This window comes from Chiloscyllium punctatum, chromosome 32 (genome assembly GCF_047496795.1).
Source record: "Chiloscyllium punctatum isolate Juve2018m chromosome 32, sChiPun1.3, whole genome shotgun sequence".
Lineage (NCBI taxonomy): Eukaryota > Metazoa > Chordata > Chondrichthyes > Orectolobiformes > Hemiscylliidae > Chiloscyllium > Chiloscyllium punctatum.
The window spans coordinates 46,387,074-46,412,910 of record NC_092770.1 but is presented as its reverse complement, the minus strand read 5'-3'; the positions used below and the strand labels follow the sequence as shown (position 1 = coordinate 46,412,910).

The 25,837-nt window shown below is 41.9% G+C and overlaps 1 protein-coding gene across 6 annotated transcripts in view; it reads right to left on the bottom strand.

The window, feature by feature from the left end:
• Positions 1-25,837, bottom strand: part of LOC140458136 (voltage-dependent calcium channel subunit alpha-2/delta-4-like) — a 491,615-nt gene that overhangs the window by 303,500 nt on the left and 162,278 nt on the right. For all 6 annotated transcript variants that reach the window (XM_072552257.1, XM_072552261.1, XM_072552258.1 and 3 more), the window contains 3 exons: positions 21,694-21,780; positions 6,202-6,273; positions 1,475-1,536 (listed from right to left, as the gene is read on the bottom strand). In XM_072552257.1, coding sequence (XP_072408358.1) covers positions 1,475-1,536; positions 6,202-6,273; positions 21,694-21,780 — 221 coding nt within the window. The remainder of the gene's footprint in view (positions 1-1,474; positions 1,537-6,201; positions 6,274-21,693; positions 21,781-25,837) is intronic.

The window sequence follows — 25,837 nt, the reverse complement described above, 5'->3', positions numbered from 1 at the left end:
GAGGTCCTGGGCCTCCTTCACTGCCGCTCCCTCACCACCAGACGCCTGGAGGAAGAACGCCTCATCTTTCACCTCGGAACACTTCAACCCCAGGGCATCAATGTGGACTTCAACAGTTTCCTCATTTCCCCTCCCCCCACCTCACCCTAGTTCCAAACTTCCAGCTGAGCACTGTCCCCGTGACTTGTCCTACCTGCCTATCTTCTTTTCCACATATCCACTCCACCCTCCTCCCTGACCTATCACCTTCATCCCCTCCCCCACTCACCTATTGTACTCCATGCTACTTTCTCCCCACCCCCCACCCTCCTCTAGCTTATCTCTCCACACTTCAGGCTCTCCGCCTTTATTCCTGATGAAGGACTTTTGCCCGAAACGTCGATTTTGCTGCTCCTCGGATGCTGCCCGAACTGCTGTGCTCTTCCAGCACCACTAATCCAAAATCTGGTTTCCAGCACCTGCAGTCATTGTTTTTACCCACTATACAATGACCCTGTCCTCTCTGTTGTGAAAATAGAAAAAAGCTGTAAACAGTCAGAGTGTGTGGGAATACAGGCTCCTTTTTGATGAAGAGCCTTCTACAATCATTAATATTTTTTGCTTGCTCAATACCCATCTCCGGCAACTGTCTGTGTGGTGTTTGCACATTCTCCCCGTGTCTGCATGGGTTTCCTCCGGGTGCTCCGGTTTCCTCCCACCTTCCAAAGATGTGCAGGTTAGGTGAATTGGCCATGCTAAATTGTCCGTAGTACTAGGTGTATTAGTCAGGGGTAAATGTAGGGGAATGGGACTAGGTGGGTTGCTCTTCAGAGGGTCGGTGTGGACTTGTTGGGCCCAAGGGCTTGTTTCCACACTGTAGGGCATCTAATCTAATCTAATAAATACTCATCCTGAGAGTATTCTCTGTGGTTGTTGTGAGTTATTCTGCTAGTTGGGAAATGTGCAGTGGCTGGTAGGTTGCTCAGAGAGAATATTTCAGATTAGTCTATCCTTCTTGCAGATTTTCAATATACTTTCAATATATTTTCAATTAACATTTTGCTTTCTATCCTCCATTGTACTGCCTCAAAGCTGAACCTCAAAGCTGAATTATGAAAAATAGCAGTAGTAATAATGGCCTTGAATTTGATAAAGTTCGGGAAGAACATACTAGACACCTTCTCTCACTCCACTGCAGTTCAATCTCCTGCCTGTTGCTTTCAAATGAAGCCATCAATAAACATTTGGTTTGACATTTTTAGTCACCAGTCCAACAGATCAGAGTATGAGAGTTGGAGCAGTGTCGAAAAGCAGAGAAGACTTTCCTATGTCTTCTTAAATCATTAACACACACTATTGCACTCCATCGTAGTGGGTGGTTAGCCCACATTATTCTCTTTGCTTTTTAAACTTGTTTAAGCTAAAAATATACCTTTATTCATAAGCTACATATTCTAGAAATTAGATAACCACAGAGATGGGAACAGAATGTCACCTGAAAGGCGTGTCATCGATGTGTGTGTAGAAATAGTCATTGGTTAGAAACAAGACACGTTTCTGAAAGAGTAAAAAGATAGATTTAAGAATAGTTGGATTTTATTGAATATTTTACCAGAGAACTGAAGAGACACACTTATATTTGTTACACCACGGAGACAGATAGCTGAATCAATTCAGGCTCTATGCCTCTTTATTTGAAGTGTCGTAAGATTAAACTGAAGACCCCCAAATAGTCACTGTAATGGTTCCTAGCCAGACTTTTGAATAACCAACCCAAATCTTTGGGTGTAATTAATTTCCAGACACCAGTTTCATATCTTAAACAAAAGACTTAACAATTACTTAAATGATTTTCACAATGCAATGTTTCAAGGTATAAATGTGCACTTCTTGGTTGGTTTTCAAAAATGTTGATCAGGGTCACCTTCTCAGTTCACCCAGGCAAAGGCAGCAACACCTGTTACTCAGCTTTCTACTCATTCGACTTCCAGAAGCTGGAGCATCAGATTAGGCAGGAAACTTGCAAATTTTCATGTTGTCTCAGCATAAACCCAGAACCATTTCTCAGAAAATACAGTTTTAAATAACAACTTTAATTGTGGTTCTAGCCTGATTAATTGATTCTACCTCAAGCATCAATTACTATTCAGCAACTGCCATCTGTTTGATTGTGGGGTCTTTTCCAGACATGCCAGAATCAATTACCAGATACTGACTTCGATAATAGCCAACCTCTGATGTCTGTTTAAACTAAAATACACTTCTTGGGGTCACTGGGTCTACTAGAAACTTGTTAATCAAGGTTCTGCCTGAAATTAGCCTCCAGGCTGGCCTTAAAACAAACAAAGCTTGTTTGATCTGTTCTTTTCCTTTTATCGCAGGCTGTTCCTAAAGTCCATCAGTCATTACCAGCTCTTAATTCAAAATTGAAAAAAGAATAAAAATAAAAAGAATGAAATATCAGTGAGGGTTCTAACACATTATGTGTTTGAATATGTACAGAAAGCTTTGCACATTAGCTCATTCAGAATATATAGATATCTTGACATGTTAACCATGTTATCCTCTTATAATTGTCTAGCAATGTACAAAATCAGCTATGTATGCAATTAGAATGACAGCATCGCACTCTTTATCAATGTGTGTTCTGCTGATCAACTTGTGGCAATCATTCTCGCAGTTGAGGTAAATGGTGTCATTTTGCAATTAATGTAATACTAAGATAGCTTTCCATACCACGGAAATTTGACGTTCTGTTAACTTGTTCTGTCAACAGTGGGTGCCTTATTCAGCAATGATTATAGTGACCTTGTAGTTATAGTACTGGTTCAACAAACTAAAAGTTGTGAATTTACTGTCACCATGGCAAATCATAAGGTTTAATTCAATCACTCTGCTCATTTATTGACTTGCATAAGATAATGAAAGTGGTCACATTGTTGTGAAAACCCATTTGGTTTACTAATGTCCTTTAGCAAGGAGAATCTGAAAGTCTACCTGAACTGACTGACATGTGACTCCAGTGTCTCACTCTGACATTAACTTAATATCTGCAGATCAACCAGGATGGGCACACTACACAAGTTTAGCCAGGTAAATTTTAGTGGTATATGCTGATAACCTAGAGATTATGTAAATGCTGTTCACACCTATGGGAGAGAAAATACACTCTAAATGTTTTGCTATTCCTCAGGAGTTTCTTCACAGAAAAGAGTAATATTATGGACCAGACCACACACCCTCAAAAATATACTAAGAAGATAGCCTACTCTCTAACTTTTAATTTAAAGGTAAATTAAAGACATTGTGTTCCAGATACAATTCAATTGGTGCAAAATCTTAACTTTAAGCAAAATGCAACTTATTTTTACACTACAGTTACAATACAGACAAAATAAAAAAAGAATTGACTTAAACTGTAACTCTGTTGAAATGCTTAACAAAATAATATACATTGTCTACTACTAATTAACTGTTTCATCCCATAAACACATCCTTGGAAAAGGTATATTCAGTAAAGTAGATTGTCTTGCATGCAATTCTAGCAGGAGGAAGAGAACCCAAGGTTTTAGATATAACATATAGAGGAATAAGAGTTTCCACATCCAGTTTCAAGAATCCAGCAACTTCTGAAGGCCACAACTAAAAACTCTGGTTCAGTGGGAGCATGACCCCATCCATTCAGGTAACGTCTATTGTTTTAATTTTTTTTAAAAATCCAAGGTTTCACAAGCTGTTTACTTTATTGGCTTTGAACAGACAACATTGCTACACTGTCTTAACCTTTCTTCACACAAAAAAGGACAAACTACATCTTTTAAAGACATAGTGTTGTCACAAGAACCTACTTCAAATGCTTTATCAGGGCCCACATCACTGGTTTTTCACCTTTAAATCAAACTCCAGTGTGAGCCAAACCAAAGCCCATTTGGGACCAATATCTCTCAGATGACTAAACACAGAACAACAACAACAGATCTGTATAAACAAACAAGTTAATGCAACAATTCTATCTTGTGCATCGACATTGCACGCTAAAGTAACTTTTATCATTCGCAACCAAAAATCAGAATTTATCAGTTGGATAAGTTACAATTTGGTGACAGTTACTTCAGACCCCAGACAATGACACAATTGTTAAAGGACACCATGTTTCGACCTCTGCTAGTAATCAAACTTCAGCAATTGCTTTCTGTTATATTTTTCAACTTTTGTAACTCCATTAACAAACAATAAAGTGACATCTGATGTATAATCACAATATTATCAATATATCCCTGAAGATGGAAAATCCTTGGATACCTGGAAGCTTTAGAAAGCTCTGATCTGCTGCAGATACTACGGTAGTGGTCAATTATTCCTGATATAAGGGTAAACTACCAAAGGGTAGAATATTGAAGCAGCTCTCTATTAAGAAGCCCACAAAGTGATAGCTGGTATATATCCCTAGTTCACAATCATATTGATTGGCTGTTATTTCATAAAGTGGGTGGGGTGGTAGAGGAAATAAATGAAGAGATTCTGCCAGTATCAGCAAGTCGGTAATTACAGAAAAATATTGGCAGAAGTCTATAGGTGGGGCACTAAGATGGCCTGCCTGTCATAAATGGTACATGATCAGAAAGGGTAGAAGACATATTATTTCACTTTCACCCTTTAACTCTTGATTGAATCACAACTTAATTTATATTAAATATAAAGTTCTACTTGCATGGTTTGCTGTATCTATTAATTACTAATCATAAAAGTTCACATCATTAGGAACAGTAACTGCTGTGTTGCTGCATTAGTCACAGTCCTGCTGTAGGTTAAAAGGAGAAGTGTGTCCAAATCCAGTTGAGAAGAAAAGCAATGAAACTGCAAGGAGACTTGCAGGAAAAACAATGTTAAATTCTTATGTTGGGATAAATCTACAGTTACAAGTGTATAAGGAAAGACAGTCAGAATTGTTTGGCACAGAAAGGTAAAAAAACACATATGTGCCATTCAGAGCATGCAGCAGAGGGAGGTAACTAAAGCAGTGGTTACCACCTTCATCTGAACAGTTGTCACAAAGCTACTCTTTTTTATCGAAAAGCTGTTCCTTGGCTCAAGGAAACTCTGTCCTGGATTTTTTTCAGAGGGGCAATAAACAGGGCTGGGGTCCGATCAGTCTGGTTTGGTACAGAGATGAAAAGGATTTTGAGAGGCCTTTTGTTTATATGTAAACAGATGAGACTTCAGGTCAAAGTGGTCATGTTATAGAAGTGACCTGTGTAATGAAGGGGGAGTGGTCAGGTCTAGCTTAGCTGAGCAGTTTAGTTCAGTCTTGAACTGGAATGTTCAACAGGGAGCTGTGTGGAAATTCTCTCTCTTTTCTGCCCTTCAATTTCAACTTGTAAGCATATGTTCCATTTATATTGGTTTTTAAAGGGGATTTGCTTATTGGCACTACTGTGTATCTTCGGAACAGCATAATTAAGTCTAGTTTGATAAACTGAGTTCTGTCGGGGTTCTTTATTCTGTTCTTTGTGTTTCATTGTGTAATTTTATGAATAAATTTTTGTCTGTTTTAAAATCTAATAGTTAACCTAGCTATCTTACTCTGGGCAATTTTCACTGGACACTTACCGAAACAAATTGCAAAATTATGGTCTGGGCTGCCTGCTTAAGAATGTTTTGAGTGATCTGGCCTAGTCCATAACACAGTGCACATTGTTGTATTGTTAGTCTTATTGTAGTGATGTACCCACAGTTTATACACTCAGTGGATGTCAATCAGTTAGATACTTCTCAAATTTGTTGCTTTTGCACTGATTTTTAGAGCTGCAGGGCTGGACACCTTAAGTCTTCAGTGCATAAGATCGCTGGCAATTTATTGTATGTACCTTCATTTCCTCATAAAATCATCTTTGACCTTAACTGTGCTGCGGTTGGGCAAGGAGAACATAAACACAGATTGGGAGAGAAATCACCAAACCCTTAACCAGTCTGCTGGTACTTGTAGCTATTCTTGCCAGGAGATTTGCTCTCATAGTATGCTGCAGATGTTCCAAGATATGAAATATCCCTGTGTGGAATTGTGATTTGTAAATCAAATTTGACTGAAGTAAATAAAGTCAAGCCTCACTAAACCCTATCTGGTGAGTGCAAGTGCACTTATTATAATTTCCAAAACATGAAGATGACATTACTTTGCATCCAACATAAATAGAACATGATAAAAATAATTGCATCTCTTACCCCTTCATCAACAGGTACTTTAACATTCATTGAAAATGATCCAGTTTCACCATTCACCATAGCTGTTCTGAGCTACATATGAAAGAGAAATTGCCAGAAAGTAAGTTACTTCCAGTTTTTAACAAACTTTATGCACTCCTGAAACCTGCCAAAGTAAATATACGGTTTTGATAAAGATGGTATAAAGTTGGCAGTTGAGGATGTCTGTATGGTTTAACAGCATCACCTCAGAGTGAAGGAAGAACCAGTAAAATAGCTTCAGCATACCTGGAATCTCATGATTCACGAAGGTCACAGAAACATGTAGAATTCACCTTTCACAATTTGGGAGAATGCTACCATGTCTGCAAACAACAGTGAACTATTCTGCTATTTTCAAATATTCATACAGAAAGCTCAATCAAAGAGCTAGGTATTCGTGTAAAAGCTGCAATAAAATCCCAAGGAAAAGCAACATCTTGGGGATATGGGAAGTTTAAAACAAACAGAAAATGCTCGAAATATTCAGCAAATCAGGCAGTGCAAACAAAAAACACAAAAGGGTAAGTTTGGGATACGATGGAAGCCTGGAAAGATTAAACGTCAGAAGGATCTAATGGCTCAAAAGGAGCGATAATGGGACAAGAAACAAAAGATGAGTCAGGAGCAGAAATGACAGCTGCAATCGAAAAGGAAAAAAGAATAAAAGAGTAAGAGTTAAGACTGAAACGTGCAATGAAAACTAACTAGATTATGGGCAGAAGCTGGAGTGAAACTGTTGAACCTCATATTGATTTGAGAAGGTTGTAAAATACCTACTTGGAAGTTAAGGTACTGTTCCTCAAGCTTACATTTAGCCTAAATAGAAATGCAGAGGATCTGAGGACAGAGAGGTCACTATGAGAAAAAGATGACAAAGTAAAATGACATTGGAAAAAACGGTCATGCTTTTGGACAGCAATATTTTGAAAGGCAGTCAATTAATCTCTCCTCAGTGTAGGGCAGGCTTCCTCTTGAGTAGTGGATACAGTGTATTAAATTTAATTCAACATATAAATCATTGTTTCAGTTGGAAAGAGTGCTTGGTAACTTGGATGGTGAGGACAGAGAAAATAGAAGTTGTAGAATCGGATGTACTTAGACGGAATAGTTCCATGGGAAGGAGAATGGGATTTAGATGTGATTAAAAAGTGGACCAGGATGACTGGGATGGAGTGGTCCTTAACAAATCCTGAAAAGGAAAGAGAGTGGTTTATGTTCTTGGTGGTGGCACATACCAAAAACCATGAAAATTGTTTTGTTACATGTTTGGGATTTAAGTCTGTTTAGCCACTCAAAATAATCCTACTGAAGTCCATGCAATTTTCTGCAAGAATTCATTACACATAGCTTGATCTATGGGTATGTTCCCTTCACTTTAGGTTAGAACTTCTGTTCGCTTCCAGCTCTCTCCACTTAATCATATGCTCTGATATCATTACTACATCATTATGTATGCTTCTGATGTTAATATAATTACTGTTTGCCTCCTCCCTCGCAGGTCAAGACACAAAAGTCAAAGAGTTATACTGCATGGAAACAGACCCTTTGGTTCAACTTGTCCAGGCCGATGAAGTTTCCCAAACTAAACTAGACCTTTTTCCCTGCACCTGGCCCATATCACTCTAAGGAAGAAGTGAGGACTGCAGATGTTAGAGAGTCAGAGTCAAAAAATGTGGTGTTAGAAAAGCACAGCAGGTCAGGCAGCATCTGAGGAGCGGGAGAGTCAACATTCCAGGCAGAAGACCCTCATAAGGAATTGTCAGATGCTGCCTGACCTGCTGTGCTTTTCTAGCACCACGTTTTTCAACTCCCCCATATCCCTCACAACCCTTCCTATTATGTACCTAATCTGCATACTGAGTATGTTTATAGTCTTTTGCTTCCCCAGTGTGCACTTTCAATTTCCAGCACAACGGATGGCTACGGTGAGTCCTCTTCAACTAGTGGTTCCAGCCTCTGCCTCTAGCTAAAGCCCCAAACATCCATATACCCTTCCATGTTGTCCTTCCCATGAGCCCTTAGGGTTTGCACCTCCCCAGGGTCTCCACCCAACCCATGAGCCAACACCTGCTCATCTTTCTGACCAATTAAGTGACCATGGCAGGTGTGATCACGCACTCTTCCCTCTTGAAGGCACAGTGCTCCCACATGTGGATGCATCCCCTTCTAACGGTATCCCATTCCCAAACATGATTTACCAAACTCTCCTTACAAATACAGTTGCCTCCCTTCACAATTGTCATCCCTCCTATACACAACTTGCAGCACCTAGTCTCGGGATTGTGATTCCCATGCCTCCTCCCTCTTTTACCTTAATTTTTGTGGGCAGATCTGATGAACTGACTATGGCCTACCACCTTAAGCAACCTAACTGGGCATCCCCTGACAAGAATTCTTCCTTGACTGGTTTTTGTTCATTGAATCAAAGAATCCCTCTCGTGCAGATATAAGCCATTCAGCTCACCGAGTCTGCCTATCCTCTTAAGAGCCAACTACTCCACCTTATCTCCATAACCTCACATTAGATTAGATTAGATTAGATTACTTACAGTGTGGAAACAGGCCCTCCGGCCCAACAAGTCCACACCGCCCCGCCGAAGCGCAACCCACCCATACCCCTACATCTACCCCTTACCTAACACTATTGGCAATTTAGCACGGCCAATTCACCTGACCTGCACATCTTTGGACTGTGGGAGGAAACCGGAGCACCCGGAGGAAACCCACGCAGACACGGGGAGAATGTGCAAACTCCACACAGTCAGTCGCCTGAGGCGGGAATTGAACCCGGGTCTCCGGCGCTGCGAGGCAGCAGTGCTAACCACTGTGCCACCGTGCCGCCCACAAGGGTTTGTTTCCATGTCATACAGCTCTATGACTGGCTGTATGGAAAGTTTAACGATTTCCCATGGTCAATCCACCTAACCTGCATATCTTTGGACTGTGGAGGAAACTGGAGCACCTGAAGGGAACCCATGGAGAAATGAAGAGAATGTACAAATTCCACACATACAGTCACTCAAGGCTGGAATTGAACCTGGATCCTTGGCACAGTGAGGCAGCAGTGCTAACCATTGTGCCACCGCACCTGATGTAGCAGCGCTTTTTCAGCGGAATTTCGAACCAGGGATCTTTCGCGAATAAGATGAATGTGACAACCACTACTTTATCGAAACTCTCATCAATCTCCCCAACAATGTCCTGCTTCACGGACTGGGTCACTGTGGAATTACAGACCTGAGGTTGAACCATTCCCTGGACTGCAGAGGAATGGAACACTGACAGAACAGCCTCATTGGATGCCTAATCATTGCCAAACCCCTAGACTGGCATTGGGGGATGCCCTTGACTTATTCTGCCAGAATGCTTGACTGACGTGTGCCTCCATTAGCTTCAGCCAGGACTGCTTTTCTAAAACTTTAAGGCTACCTGCTTGCTATGTGTTTGCTGTGTAAGCTGCTGGCAGATATGTAGATGCAAAACTTACTTAACACTCTGCCATACAGCAAGATGTTTGCCCGCTTGATAGGACTGCTGACCGCAAAGCAGATTGGCTGGTTGTGTAACTACATTAATTCATGAAAGCATGGATGCTCTGAGCATGCAAGTACAGTGTAAGTGAGCAAAAACTAAGAGAGTAAGTGTGCAGGCTTGAGATGAAGTCTAATCCAATCTGTCCCTGCACACAAAGTGTTCTTGCAGCAGCCTTTCAATGTAAGTTGTTGGTTGCACCGCAATGCACATCTGTGCTTCCTACGCAGCCTGAGGATTGTGAGGAGTTGGCAATTGTTGGAGGCTTTCTCTCCTTGAGGCCCAGGGAGACCTTACCTACCCTGCTCCTATGGTGGCCCTCCTTGCCAATCCAGCTTAATTCTACTATTCACCTTGGCTGGACAAATTGCTAGTCACCAGACGTTCACTGACATATTTGGCTCTTGCATTATTTTTAAAAGGCCACTGTTCATCCAAGCAAGCACTGGTGCTCCAATGTTGCCATACTCACTGAAAGAGGCTCTTTCTAAAGAAGGCTGAGAAGGGGAAAACGGTGTCGTGATTCTCAGGCAGTGACCTAGAAGCCACAGTGGATGGGCTGATCCAAAGGAGGGCCAACATTTTCCTAGATCACCAGACACTGGCAGTTTAGGTCCAGGCTGCCACTCAGGTTGCGCCATCTCCTTGCACTAGAGAGTCAGCCAACAGTGCCGCAACAAGATCATTGACTTTTCCCATTTTACCAGGGTAAGTGCCACACTTCTCTCACTGTTACATCACACTCACTATCTCTGTTGCTGAACCACCTTTCAAGGCTCATGCACTACCACTATTGCCTGTAATATTGTTGGTAACAACACGTTCAGAAAGTGTGGGACAACAATCTGGTGAGCACCTCACAGTGATGGCTGTCTAAGCCAATGGCACTTGGAGGATCCCTGGATGAAATCAGTCAGGCATTTCATCCACACATGCAGAGGAAGGAATGGCAACAGCTAGCAAGAATGTGGATGGCAATGGCTTTCACAGCCTAGAGCCTGTGAAATGCAGCAATGCTATGCAGATCCAACTGCCTCAAGAGAGAGGTCCAGGAGAGATAGGTTCAGGCACTGCTGGGTACATGTCCACATCTACACTCCACCACTTTAGCTACTGGTCCTTATTATCAAAGGTGTGGTGACAGGGAACCTGGCACTCACTCCAGGTGCTCTTTTATCAAAAGGATATACGGTGGTGTCAAGAGGCCCCTCTGGCCTCTCAGGAGTCTCCTCTCAGCAAATTCCAGAGGTGTTGGCCATCACCCCCACCCTTCTTGTCTCCCTCCAACCTTCAGAAGTTGAAGTTGCGGAGGGGCCACTTGCATCTGGCATGTCCATCACCAAGTCTGGGCCACCAGACATAAACACACCTGAGATCACCACCTGAATCTCTAGATCCAATACAGTCCTCCATTGACCTCTGGCAGTCTCCCTCACCCTAACTGTGGAACCAAGAACTACACTGAGATGTAATGAGCATAAGAAAAGAATCTACAGAGGGGCATTTGGTGGCACTGGTGACAATGCATTGTTTATAAAGTGTCACATTTCCATAAATGTAAGTAGCTTTGCAATGCATCTGCTTATTTGTGTCTCTGTGTAGCTTTGAATATAATTTTGCCAACACACCTGTCTTCAGTTCCATACAGGATGTCCATCTTAAATACTTGGTGTAGCATATGGAAGCAGGTGCATCTGGAGCAATGTGTTTTGCTGACACCATTGACCCTCTAGTCAAACATCTCTCTCATGCATCTGTATATAAAAGTATTGCTGTTTGAACGAAGTAGTCAGCAATAGTTGGGGCAAGGATGTATATTCACACAGGGAGCCAATGCATTAGGATTGTCAAGGTTTAGGGACCCTGCAGATTCTGCTCTTGTACAATACATATGTCTGTGTGTAACGTTCTTGCCCTCTAAATAGTCTCACATCAGTGTAACTTGCAACTCCATCCCTCACAGGTTAAGACACTTACCCAACCACTTCCAGGTGTGGTGACTGACATTTTCTTTTCTACTGCATAATTTCAATTTCCAGCACATGGAAAGTGGCACTGAGCTCTCTGTGGGCTATGTATCCCAGCCGTCACCTCTCAGTGTTGGTGAATCCCTAGAAACCCAGATCACCCTCCATAGACCCCAATAGCTTCACACCTTCCCAGTTCTCCACCCAATCATCTATATGAATTTCCACATGCCCACCTGCCTCTCAGTCCCTGCAGATAAAATGGCCATGCTGGATGTGATTATATATTATCCCCTACCTGAAGCCAGAATACTCCTGAATGTGAACAGAAGCCTGCATCAGCATTATCCTGTTCCTATCCATGCTTTACAATTTCCCAAGCATACAATGTATAGTTGATCAACTCCCCCCAACCCCGAGACCACTGCCCCTTATCCACACAGATAGGTTCCCCAGTCTCCTGTCAGTAACTGCAGCACAATCCTTGTTCCCCTCCATTCCACACTCCCACCCCAAGTTGTCTGGTGGATCAACCGACTGACGATGGTCTACCCCTCAAGTAATCTAACTGGACAGCCCTGAATGAGAAGTGTCCAGTGCCCCGACTGAGGTCTGTATATTTCCCCGACTGCATTAGCCCTACTCCCCAAACTCACCACTTTGGAACCACAGGACTAACCCTGACCCACTCCCAGACTAGATGAATGGACTCCCTAATCGAGGACAGCACAACTGGACCCCTGACTGTCCAATCCCATGGACTGATAAGACAGACTGCACTTGCCTTACATTGAGCTCATCGGAACTCCCTGACTGACTGATGTCCCTAGACTAAGGACTGTTGACCAGCAAGGCAATGTGCCTGGTTGTGTGACTGTGTCAATAGGCACTGCAAGGTGTGGCAGGGATGTTGCAAGCATGTATGGAGACTCTCAGTAAGTAAGTACTAAGAAGACAAGCTAGATACCATGAGATGCAGTCTGGTCGAATGTGTGAGCTGGGTTCCTGGGCCTGTGCACAAGAGTGTTCTTGCAGCAGCCTTTCAATTTTTGTTGCTAATGTGTCCTGAAATTCAGGCCTCAACTTGTGAAGCATCAGAAGTGGATCAGAGAGTTGCCATGAGAATCTTGAGGGATTGGCAACTATTGGTTGCTGCTCTCTGTGGCTGAAGGGTGGGTGCAACTGGTGTCCATGGATCATGCCCTCAAATGCTATTTGGTGCTAAGCAATATGGAGAGTCTTCACAGCCAACAATGAGATTTGTCACTGGGTGCCAATCCTGAATTCCATGTCAAGAATTCTTGGTATCTAATTTGCTCTCAGCAGGTGGCAGAATAGGAAACTGCATATTAATGAGGTGAGATGTACAGTTAATAAAGTCATTAACAAGCAACAATCCCCCTTAAATGGACAACTCACCATTGCAAAGTGAAAATTTTGCCTAGGCACCCACAGCTTAGTTAAAAAAGACAGAGAATTGTTCCTAACATCGAGATAGATCTTGGTCTCTCAAGCAACCTTGTCATATTTCTCTCCATTTATATACCTATAGTATTAATGAGAAAATGGAAACCATCCCAAATACCATCGGATGAGAAATAGGCAGTAGGCCATCATATAATTTTCCAAGATGGAAAATTATAGGCCAATCAGCTTAACCTCGGTTGTTGGTAAAATTCTAGAATCCATCATTAAGGATGAGGTTTCTAAATTCTTGGAAGAGCAGAGTCTGATTAGAACAAGTCAACATGGATTTAGTAAAGGGAGGTCATGCCTGACAAACCTGTTGGAATTTTTTGAAGAGGTAACAAGTAGGTTAGACCAGGGGAACCCAGTGGATGTGGTCTATCTGGACTTTCAAAAGGCCTTTGATAAGGTGCCACACGGGAGACTGCTGAGCAAGGTGAGGGCCCATGGTGTTCGAGGTGAGCTGCTGGGATGGATTGAGGATTGGCTATCTAACAGAAGGCAGAGAGTTGGGATAAAAGGTTCTTTTTCAGAATGGCAGCCGGTGACGAGCGGTGTCCCGCAGGGTTCGGTGCTGGGGCCACAGCTGTTCGCATTATATATTAATGATTTGGATGAGGGAACCGGGGGCATTCTAGCGAAGTTTGCCGATGATACAAAGTTAGGTAGACAGGCAGGTAGTACTGAGGAAGTGGGGAGGCTACAGAAGGATCTAGACAGGTTGGGAGAGTGGTCCAGGAAATGGCTGATGGAATTTAACGTGAGCAAGTGCGAGGTCTTGCACTTTGGCAAAAAGAATATAGGAATGGACTACTTTCTAAATGGTGAGAAACTTAATAAAGCCAAAGCACAAAGGGATCTGGGAGTGCTAGTCGAGGATTCTCTAAAGGTAAACATGCAGGTTGAGTCTGTGATTAAGAAAGCGAATGCAATGTTGTCTCTTATCTCAAGAGGGTTGGAATATAAAAGCAGAGATGTACTACTAAGACTTTATAAAGCTCTGGTTAGGCCCCATTTGGAGTACTGTGTCCAGTTTTGGTCCCCACACCTCAGGAAGGACATACTGGCACTGGAACGTGTCCAGCGGAGATTCACACGGATGATCCCTGGAATGACAGGTCTAGCATATGAGGAACGGCTGAGGATACTGGGATTGTATTCGTTGGAGTTTAGAAGATTAAGGGGAGATCTAATAGAGACGTACAAAATAATACATGGCTTTGAAAAGGTGGATGCTAGAAAATTGTTTCTGTTAGGCGAGGAGACTAGGACCCGTGGACACAGCCTTAGAATTAGAGGGGGTCATTTCAGAACGGAAATGCGGAGACATTTCTTCAGCCAGAGAGTGGTGGGCCTGTGGAATTCATTGCCACGGAGTGCAGTGGAAGCCGGGACGCTAAATGTCTTCAAGGCCGAGACTGATAGGTTCTTGTTGTCTAGAGGAATTAAGGGCTACGGGGAGAACGCTGGCAAGTGGAGCTGAAATGCGCATCAGCCATGATTGAATGGCGGAGTGGACTCGATGGGCCGAATGGCCTTACTTCCACTCCTATGTCTTATGGTCTTATGGTCTTATGGTCTTATATTATATTCCCATGTGAATAACCCAGGTCATTTAGGTATTAGGATCAGGCATGCCAAAATGCTAAAACAATTTTATTCACCAGAATTACACAAGAGTCAGATTTTTGAGGAAATGCCATACATGTCAGGTAAACCTCAATTAAACCTGTGCCTTTAACTTAATTTCAGCTTTTGAAGATTGAATATGACTCCGAACCAAAGACAGGAATAGGAATCAGTGTTATGAATGATTATGCCATAGTATTACCTAAAGCATTGCTTTTTGGAAAAATTACTGACAACGTGATAATAGACGAGTGAGTTTAATGTTTTAGAAAATATGGATTACCCAAAGAAATACAGTCAGATAGCAATCAAATTTTATGTTGCATATATTCAAGGAAATATTGACCAACTTAGAAAGAAAGCAAATTACATTTTCTGCTTATCATCCAAGTTCCAGAAGTAAGTGTCCTACTTTGAGGACTATGGCGAGAGCTTATTCTTAAGAATGTGTTAATGATTGGGATAAAGGAATTCCTTTGTCACTTTTAAGGATACTCCAAATGAATCTGCAAGATTTAATCCTTTTAAATGAACATATTGAAGTGAGGTAAGAATTTTAATTAGTTGTTTACTTAATTTAAAAAATTGATGAAAGCTTCCAGTCGATTCTTCAAATCCGAAGAAATTGAGCAAAACATTCAAGTTGGCCAAAAAGCATTTGCAGACTTTTTGACAATGAATGACAACTTGAGCAAAGATGAAGGCCAAAGTTCAACATTTTATTGTTGGAGAAAAGATGTCAGTGTATCCAGAGATTCATTACAAGTAGGTTTACATAAAATCAAAAAGAAACTCAATGATGTAAATCAATGATTTGGTTGCTTTTAGCCAAATCCAATGACTGTAAACATACTCCCATTAACACCCTGGGATCTGTAGTCACCTGCTTTCAGAAAAATGCTATTTAGGTCACTGTTCCAGAGGGGCTCTTCCACCTTGTTCCTTTTAAATAAAACCCTTCACAGGAATAACCAACAACACTTGCCTCTATTTGAAATCCAAATTCTGAAAATAATATATATCCAAGCCAGTGAAATCTTCTTTGCTGATTAGCACAAGTATGCTTGGTATTTTTTGCTAAGAAAACTAAATTCTTGGCAACTTTGTCTTTCCATTGATGCTAAGGATATGAAATACTTTATGTGAAAGTTACTGTCCCTTTTTATTTGGTAGGTATAAGATGTCAACTACTATAAAGCAATGTGCAGAGGGTACAGGCCTAGCAATAAACATTTCAGTCCTGCAGGTCAGTTTGTTGTTTTTCTATGACAAAATTGGTGGCTGCAAATCCAATAAGCTCTTTGTTAAGAGACAGGTTGGTTGTCACTATATATTTCAGGTGGCAGAATTGCTGACTACTTTCAGTGTTGTTTTGATGAATCAGAAATAATACCCTATCCAATAATAGACTTTCCTTGGCGGTAACAGTGACGGAGAATGTTAATACCATGGAAAATAAAATCCATGAGCCAACATCATCAGTAAGAAAAGTTTGTCTAATCGGGATTGCATGACTTACGATACTAATGTACCAAAATGTTTCACATTAAACCAATGAACATTATTCCTTTTTAATTTTGGTTCATAGAGTCATAGAGATGTACAGCACGGAAACAGACCCTTCGGTCCATGCCGACCAGATATCTCAACCCAATCTAGTCCCACCTGCCAGCACCCGCCCATATCCCTCCAAACCCTTCCTGTTCATATACCCATCCAAATGCCTCTTAAATGCCACAATTGTACCAGCCTCCACCACTTCCTCTGCAGCTCATTCCATGCATGTACCACTCTCTGCGTTAAGAGGTTGCCCCTTAGGTCTCTTTCCCCTCTCACCTTAAACCTATGCCCTCTAGTTTTGGACTCCCCAACCCCAAGGAAAAGACTTTGTCTATTCATCCTATCCATGCCCCTCATAATTTTGTAAACCTCTATAAGGTCACCCCTCAGCCTCCGACGCTCCAGGGAAAACAACCCCAGCCTGTTCAGCCTCTCCCTATAGCTCAAATCCTCCAACCCTGGCAACATCCTTGTAAATCTTTTCTGAACCCTTTCAAGTTTCACAACATCCTTCCGATAGGGAAGAGACCAGAATTGCACGCAATATTCCAACAGTGGCCTAACCAATGTCCTGTACAGCCACAACATGATCTTCCAACTCCTGTACTCAATACTCTGACCAATAAAGGAAAGCATACCAACCATCTTAAATTGCATCTGCCACCTCTCAGCCCATTGGCCCATTTGGTCAAGATTCTGTTGTAATCAGAGGTAACCCTCTTCGCTGTCCACTACACCTCCAATTTTGTTGTCATCTGTAATCTTACTAACTGTACCTCTTATGCTCGCATCCAAATCATTTATGTAAATGACAAAAAGTAGAGGACCCAGCACTGATCCTTGTGGGACTCCACTGGTCACAGGCCTCCAGTCTGAAAAACAACCCTCCACCACCACCCTCTACCTTTGAGCCTGTTCTGTATCCAAATGGCTAGTTCTCCTTGTATTCCATGAGATCTAACCTTCCTAATCAGTCTCCCATGGGGAACCTTGTCGAACACCTTACTGAAGTCCATATAGATCACATCTACTGCTCTGCCCTCATCAATCTTCTTTGTTACTTCTTCAAAAAACTCAATCAAGTTTGTGGGACATGGTTATCCACGCACAAAGCCATGCTGACTATCCCTAATCAGTCCTTGCCTTTCCAAATACATGTACATCCTTTCCCTCAGGATTCCCTCCAACAACTTGCCCATCACTGAAGTCAGGCTCACTGGTCTATAGTTCCCTGGATTGTCTTTACCACCCTTCTTAAACAGTGGCACCACGTTTGCCAACCTCCAGTCTTCCGGCACCTCATCTGTGACTATCAATGAAAATTAATATTTTGCATCAGTATTTACTGTGGAAAAGGATATGGAAGATATAGACTGTACGGAAATAGATGGTGACATTTTGCAAAATGTCCAGATTACAGAGGAGGAAGTGCTGGATGTCTTGAAATGGTTAAAGGTGGATAAATCCCCAGGACCTGATCAGGTGTACCCGAGAACTCTGTGGGAAGCTAGAGAAGTGATTACTGGGCCTCTTGCTGAGATATTTGTATCATCGTAACATAGTATCAAATTCAAATATCATCTCTTCAGTCACTTTGAATATACAAAGGCAGCATATCTTGGTGGAATTTCAACACATTCTGCCTCGAAGAATACTGTGTTAGGTACCCTGGAGTCATTATGGGCAGAAGTAGGAGGCTGAGCAATATGGACCAAGGCATGATTTGTGGCAGAATTGTGTAGGAGTCTGATGAAACCTATCTTGATGTCAGGAACATCTTGCTCCATGTTCTACTTTTTTGAGAAGCATTGTGGTGAGTTTCTCATGGGACAGAGTGAGATGCCAATTAACAGGGATTATTTCTTGTTGATTCTTTGTTATGGCTCAGTTTGCTTCATAATATTTCAGTTTTCTGTCTTACCAAACATGCTAAAAAAGCTAGACATTGCTAGATTTTGACATGAAAATCCGAATGGGTACCTGGCAACTTCAGCTCTTTGCTTCCTGTGAAGGATCTCCATATTGAACACAAGGCAGCAACATCGAAGGACATGCTACATTGGCACTACCAGAGCACCCTGTACCCACAGATATTGGACCTGATAGTGTGCCAACCTTTAAGAACACTCAAGGCACAGTGGCACAGTGGTTAGCACTGCTGCCTCTCAGTGCCAGAGCCCCGGGTTCAATTCCCGGCTCAGGCAACTGTCTCTGTGGAGTTTGCACATTCTCTTTGTGTCTGCGTGGGTTTCCTCCAGATGGTCCGGTTTCCTCCCACAATCCAAAGATGTGCAGGTTAGGTGAATTGGCCATGCTAAATTGCCGGTAGTGTTAGGTGAAGGGGTAAATGTAGGGGAATGGGTCTGGGTGGGTTGCTCTTTGGCGGGTCGGTGTGGTCTTGTTGGGCCAAAGGGCCTGTTTTGACACTATAAGTAATCTAATTATAATTATAATCCTGATTCACCAATAGGATACTTCAGCATTTCAATACAATGTCTCAGATTGCACCAGCAACTATTATAATAAAGCAAAGAACCGTAGGTGCTGGAAATTTGAAACAAAGTATTTAAGAAAATAAGTAGATCTGCCAGCATCTGTGAACAGAAAATGGAATGAACCTTCTGGTTTTTTTTCAACTATCATTATAATGTTGCTGTGAGGACACTGTGAGCTTGGGGACACTCATACCCAGTTCATGGATTGCACCAGATTGCATCAGGATGGGTGACAGCAAATAAGGAAAATGTTTCAGGCATGGTAGATCATGAGTTTTGGTGGCAGATGGGTACAGTCAATGAGACAGAGTGAGTGTAAGGTTTTGGAGACAAGATGGAACTTCAGCTGGCAAAGTGGAGAAGACTATTGACCTTCTTACATTGCTGTGCATTCTTCCAGATGGCTGAAACTGCTTTAACCCAGGTGAGAATCTCAGACTGAGCTAGCATGGTCTGATGCCGTGGCCTCCTCTGCAGGTCATGGGACAATGTGTACCACATTGTCTAGCAGGAACTTCACGTCACTAAATTACCCCTGTCTGCGATGTGCAGGGCAAATGTCAGGCATCATAGCAGGCAGCTCCAGGCTGACTGCGTTTGTCTAGATGTACAATGGGCTTTAAAAGATGGCACAGGCAAAAGGGATGTCAATGAATTCTGGTATATTTGCTGAGTGATGAGTTGTTCCAGGAACAACTGGGTCAGAATTGGATGTGAGACACACCCCAGGGGCATGGTAGATAGTTAATCATAGAATCATCAATAGAATCCCTACGATGTGGAAACAGGCCATTCACTGAATCCACACCAACTATCTGAAGAGCATCCCACCCAGACTTAAGCTATCCCTATAACCTTGCATTTCCTATGGCTAATCCACCTAACCTGCACATTCCTGGATGCGATGGGCAATTTAGCATGGTCAGTCCATCTAACCTGCACATCTTTGGACTGTGGCGGGAAACCAGAGAACCCAGGAGGAAACCCATGCCAACAGTTTCCTAAGGCTGGAATCAAACTTGGATCCCTGGCACTGTGAGGCAGCAGTTCTAACCACTGAGCCATAATAACATCATACCACCCTGACCTGGTTCCCTTGTTGGGATAACCTTGGTAAAATACAAGAAATCCATTTGCCTGACAGTAGAAATCTCTTCAATAAACTTGATGCAATTAACACTTAGTCAAAAAAAGTGAGATTCAGCTCTAAGATCTCATCAATGATATAAGCATGTCAATACTATTCAGGGAAGACAATGTGACACTCAGACAAATGCCCTTAAAAGTTTGCAAATATTATCCCAAAGAATATAAATGACAATGAAAATACACTGAGGTATGCAGTGTTATTAGGAAGTTTAGTAAATAAATTCAAAAGCAGAGTTGGATGCCCAATAGCAGTGTTCTGAAAACAGGATAGCATTGACAATTCTGTGAGTTATTTAAATTTTTGATGATGGTAGGGATAAGGTAACTGGCAGCCAGTGATACAGGAAGTTCTCCTATAACGGTGTAGCTGCGTTCCAGTGAAACCTTGTTTAATAGAAAATGACTTAACAGAAATAATGGGGCCAATGGGAAAAGTGGGGTTAGGGACAGACCAGCAAAAAATATCACTCTCAATCACTCAAAAATCACCCAAACGCCTAACACAAAGTATAACACAGTGTGAATGAAAGTTTAATTCATATTTATTCATGGAACAAAAGCAAATTTAACATATTACATTGAAAAAATATTGTTAATGCCGGGATAGAGGGTCATCATCATCACCAGCTTCAGGTGTAGTTGTGGTTGTGGAAGTGGGTGGTTGTGGTTGATTGAATTCTGACTGTTTCTTGGGGGTTGGTTTAGATTGTGTGACATGCAGATGCAAGAACAAATTAGAAAGGCAAATGGTATCTATCAGGGCAATGCAGTCCTGCAGGAATTAAACAGGACTCATACAAGAATTATACAAGAATATTCTTGTTTCAGAAGGAGAGCAATGAGCATTCATTAATTTAATTTTTATGATGAAGCTGCTCAATGTACCTCTCATGCACTGACAGCAGCTGACATCGGAGCATGCGTAGAAAAAATGTGTGCGGAATGATCGCTGGTGGAATTGTGCTATTGTGAACAGGGGTAAGCGTTCCCAAAATTACCATTACCTAACTCTTCAGCAATGTTATAGCCAAATCATGTTGAGGAAACACGCTTTATACAAGAATTACCTGTATTCGATTTAACATTTTTATGTTCCTATAATACTCAATGGATAATGTTATTTAAATTGAAGAACAACTTCTTAACATCTAAAGCACTTTACAGAAGTATAAGGAGACTAGAATTTGACACAGAGTCAAACGGAGATAAAAAAAAATTTAAGGAGGGAGTTCATGGCAAAGGGTCGAGATATCTGAAAGTAGAACTACCAATGGTGGGGGGAAGACAGTGTGGGCTGCAGAAGATCTCCAAGTTAGAAGAGTGCAGAGTTCATGGAGGACTATTACACTGGATGAGATAACAGAGTTTGGAAGGGCAAACATCACTGACACACTCAAACTTGAGAATAAGAATTTAAATTTGAAGTATTGATGGAGTAGAGGTCAAAAAAACAGGTATGTGCTGTGAGAGTAAGGCAAATGATAGATGAGACTACAAGGAGCAGAATTGTTGAGGTTTAAATACAGGAGCCAAGTAGAGAGAAAATTAGAATAAAAATCTCTCTGAAGGTAACAAATGCTTGGATATAAGGTTTCATCAATAGAAACCTGAAGCAAGGGCAAAGACACCGCTGCAGAGGTGGAAGAAAGGAAAATAAAAACAAAATTACTCACAACTTCATCTGTGTCTTCCCACTCCACCTCTGAAATGTCCACACTGTTGTAATTTGGTTTTGGCTTTACTTTTTTTCCATCTTTGTACTAGAATTAATAAGAATGAATTATAATACATCCAGAGGCACATTTATAGTAGAACAGACAAATTTATGGAAGAAACATGGCACAATGTATTGAACTCAAATGTATTTTGCCACAGTACTACACAATTGTCCTCTAACAATTCCATTTCATACTAAGTTCTCGCCATTTGGTATCTGGATGGAGAAGGGAAGAGTTAAGCAAAGATTCCCCAACAGGAACAAGCGAAAATGACTAAAGCCAGTTTTGTAAATTTCCTAATGGCAGATTACAGAACAATACTGATAAGGACTTGAGCCTTTCTGTTAGTATCTATTTCAAGATATAAGTAGCCTTATACTCCAAAATAGCCCTTACTCTGCTAGTGCACATTTATGGTGGTGAAATGCACTGGTCATGATCATCAGAAGGATGCAAAGTAAGCATGTCATGATGTCAGTATGCAAATGTTGATGTGACTCTTGTAACAATCCCACTTGAAGACAAGTCAGATCTGAGACTGAAACCTAGCTTGATTGATCATAATTTTAATTTTTGCGGATGGTTACTATGGTGGTTCATCACTTAAAACATCTACGCAAAGCTAAAGTTTTTATTTAAAATGAGCCCAAGTTATTGTATAAAAGAAAAGGAAATGATACATAAGACAGTTTAGAAGGATCTTAACATAAAATGAAACAAAGTCAATTTGGTTCTCAGTTATATCCTTTACAGCTGCTCAATGCCAGTAAAGTGGTTTTCCAATCTTAACTCTTCATTTTTTATTGAACTGTCTTTTTCTAAGTTTTAGGCTGACAGCCTTCTTTCCAATTTTGATTACCTAAGCCTCCTAATTTCTGACAGTTTGAAAACTCATATAAATGTGGAGACTTTAAAAACTAAACACTTCTGCTAAGGAAAAACTTCTCTCTTGAATTGAATTTTTAAAAAAATGCCCTCTGATCTGTTTTCTCTATATGTTGTGTCAGTTCAATTTTATAAATATTTTGTCATTTAATTCACAGGTATCCCGCCAGGTACTTGACTTAAATCATGTCTTATTTAGGAATCATGTCTTTGTTCCCTGTTCCAAATGACTTTCTGACGTCTTTTAAACAAAGCTAGCTTCACAGAACTGAAACCCCAATTCTAGTTTTACCTTTACCTCAAAATCCAAATCCCAAATTTTAACAGTAACTCATACTTCCTTAGCACAGTCCAAACAGCCTTTTTAATGACAAACACCTAGCTACTACACTCTTATACTACAACTGAAAAAGTATAAATCAGCAGGACATTTCTGGTATTTTCAGTAATTTTTGTAGCTGTTTCATGCTGTAAAAACCTACAGTACATAGTGTAACAGGTGCTGAAACAGTTTTATTTTGGCAATGTAAAGACTTTTGCACAAATCATTTGAATCCTGACATGGATGCACAAATTGGAATTTCTCTTGCAATATAGAATTATGGAGACATCACACAAACCACAGCAAGTTGCTAGAAGAGTGAGGAGGAAAGCGAGAAGGACTCTCAGCAGGACGGCATCCACAAAGTGTGTTAAGAAGAATGGGAAGAATTTAATGCCACACCTATTGGCAGTGTTGGCAGTGTTGTGGGGAAAAACACCAGTTTTGGAGTCAGAAATGGGGTTCAATGACAGAGTTTATTGCACAAGCAAATACTGGAGCTCTGGGGAGAGAAAGACACCAACAGCACAGTGGTCAGCTGTGAGTCTTCTCTTGACCCGGAGCGCACGTCAAGAAGCTTTTATACATCTTGTGATACAATAGGTCAGTTATGAGATGATTGTCTCTGTAACATGGTTTGTTTATGGCAACCATTGCAGAATCGTTGATAGTTTCGATAAGTTCTTTGACAGTTCCAGCACAGCCTTTGTTAATTTCCATGCGGTCATTGTTAGTTTCAGTGTAGATATTGTCAGTTTCAATGTCTGCGCAGAGGTCCATTGCTGTAGTAATGGGTGCTAATCGCTCTTCCTGAGAAGGATGATTACTGCAGCCCTGGCTATTGGCATTTCGTATTGAGTCTGTATCAAGCTATTAGCATTTCGGCAGGCAGTGTTTGTTACTCATGTGTATTCTCTCCCCCACCCACCTTAAGCTAATCAACTGGGTTGTGAGTGCATTGTGCTGGCATTCTGGTGGCCCCAGACAGTGCCTGTATCTGGTCTGCTGTTTCTCTCCATATTATGATCTGGTGGATATCTTATCTGTCAGGTTGGCCAACTGATGGCTCAGCTGCCATCTTGTGTGTCCGTGTGCCTAGCATCACCCCACCCCGTGCCATCTCCCTCTTCACTACCCCCTTTGTGGTCGAGGAGGCAACTTTGGAGATCTCCCGCAGACCACCCAATTTAAATGTTGAGGTAGGTCATTTCTAGGATCTTGCCCTCCCGAGGGGTCTAATGGAGTGCCAGTTTTGTTGGGGGCTCTTCCGTGGTGACACTCGCTGCTGGTACGGTTCTTGTCAGTAGCAACTTACAGCAGAGCTTTAAACACCCGAGGCCCACACAGACTACCAGCATGAGTGCAATGAGGAGAACTATCCCGTGTGCCAAATAGGGTCCCCAAGATTTACCTATCAACCAATTTAGCCAGCTGTCTGTAATTGTGGATCCCTGTCAAAAACGGTCTCGCCAGTCTTAGATATTCTTGATGGCTTCTGTAATATTATAAGAAGCATCAATAACATGGGCAATACAATTGTCACCAATAATTGTACAAACTTCCCCCTTTGCCGTGATAATCCACCCTGCTGTGTGTAGAATCTGAGTTCTCTTTGTTAATTGCTTCCAGAGCTTTTGAGTACTGTTGCCTAGGATAGTCAGGACACATACAAGATAATTTTGGTTTTTAGTGCACCCAAAGATAGAGATGCCAGAAACCCATATCCCAGTGATGACCCCAAACTGTGGAGGCCTGCCAGTCAGCACGGAACTCCTGACTGATGGAGTGGGTCACTATCCTTCTCCGAATATGTCCCCCAAAGAGGCATGGTACAGTAAGGGGTGCAATTGTCCCTCTGCAAACAGATTTGGAAAGTCTGGGGTTTCTGTTGCATAAGTCCCCTTAAATAGGAAAACAAATCCCATCGCCACTCGGTAACAGATATTGTCCTGCCTACCCATGTCACCCCCGACTCCCTGCGTCTAAAATTCCCTTAGCTGGGTTTTCTCCTATATCCCTGACTATTACCATGGACCAACTTGGAGGTAAAAGAACTATGTCCCACTTTGCCCTTCTCATTTTGGAAACGGCCCTCAGTTTCCCTGTGTTTAGCTTCTCTACTAGGGTACGTTTAATGTGTTCATTACTATGGACTCACTAACCCTAATGGCCAAAACAGCACCTGGGCAACCTGGTGACTACAGGCCCTTCTGTAGTTGAATAGTACCCTACGGGCCTTCTCCTGTTACTGTGGTCATGGGTGACCACTGCGGAGTAAAATCCTGCCTCATTATTACAGTGGATGTGAAACTCCTTGCTGGGATCTGGCAGCCCTAGCCCGGGGTTTGATATGAGCTGATTTGTGAGCTGACTATATGCCTCCTCCTGTTCTGGCCCCCAGGTTACAGGCTCCAAGGAGGCTTCCTTTAATTAATCTCTGGACTGGTTCAGCCAATTTTGCGAACTCGGGTATAAAGCTCCGACTGTAGTTGAATAGCCCTGTGACCTTTCTGACTCCCCTGATAGTGGCAGGTCGTGGCATCTGTTGGATTGCCTTCTTGCAGTCGTTTGGCATTTCTTTAAGTCCCTGGGATATGAGGTGTCCCAGGTATAAGGCTTGTGCTTTGCCAAGCTGTGCCTTTGTGGGGCTGACTTTTAATCCTGTGGTTGCCATTTCCTGTAATACTGAACATAAAGCTTCCTGGTGTCCTGACTCAGACTCTGAGGCAATTACTACGAAGACATGATATCTTCATTCTCCACAATCCACTATGCCAGCTGTACTGAGCCAGCATGGCAAATGGAAAGGTATGTACTGGTGTCTGGGATAACCCTGCTGATGACATAGCTAATGGCTCAAATGTATAAATCATATCTTTTTTTTCCATTTAT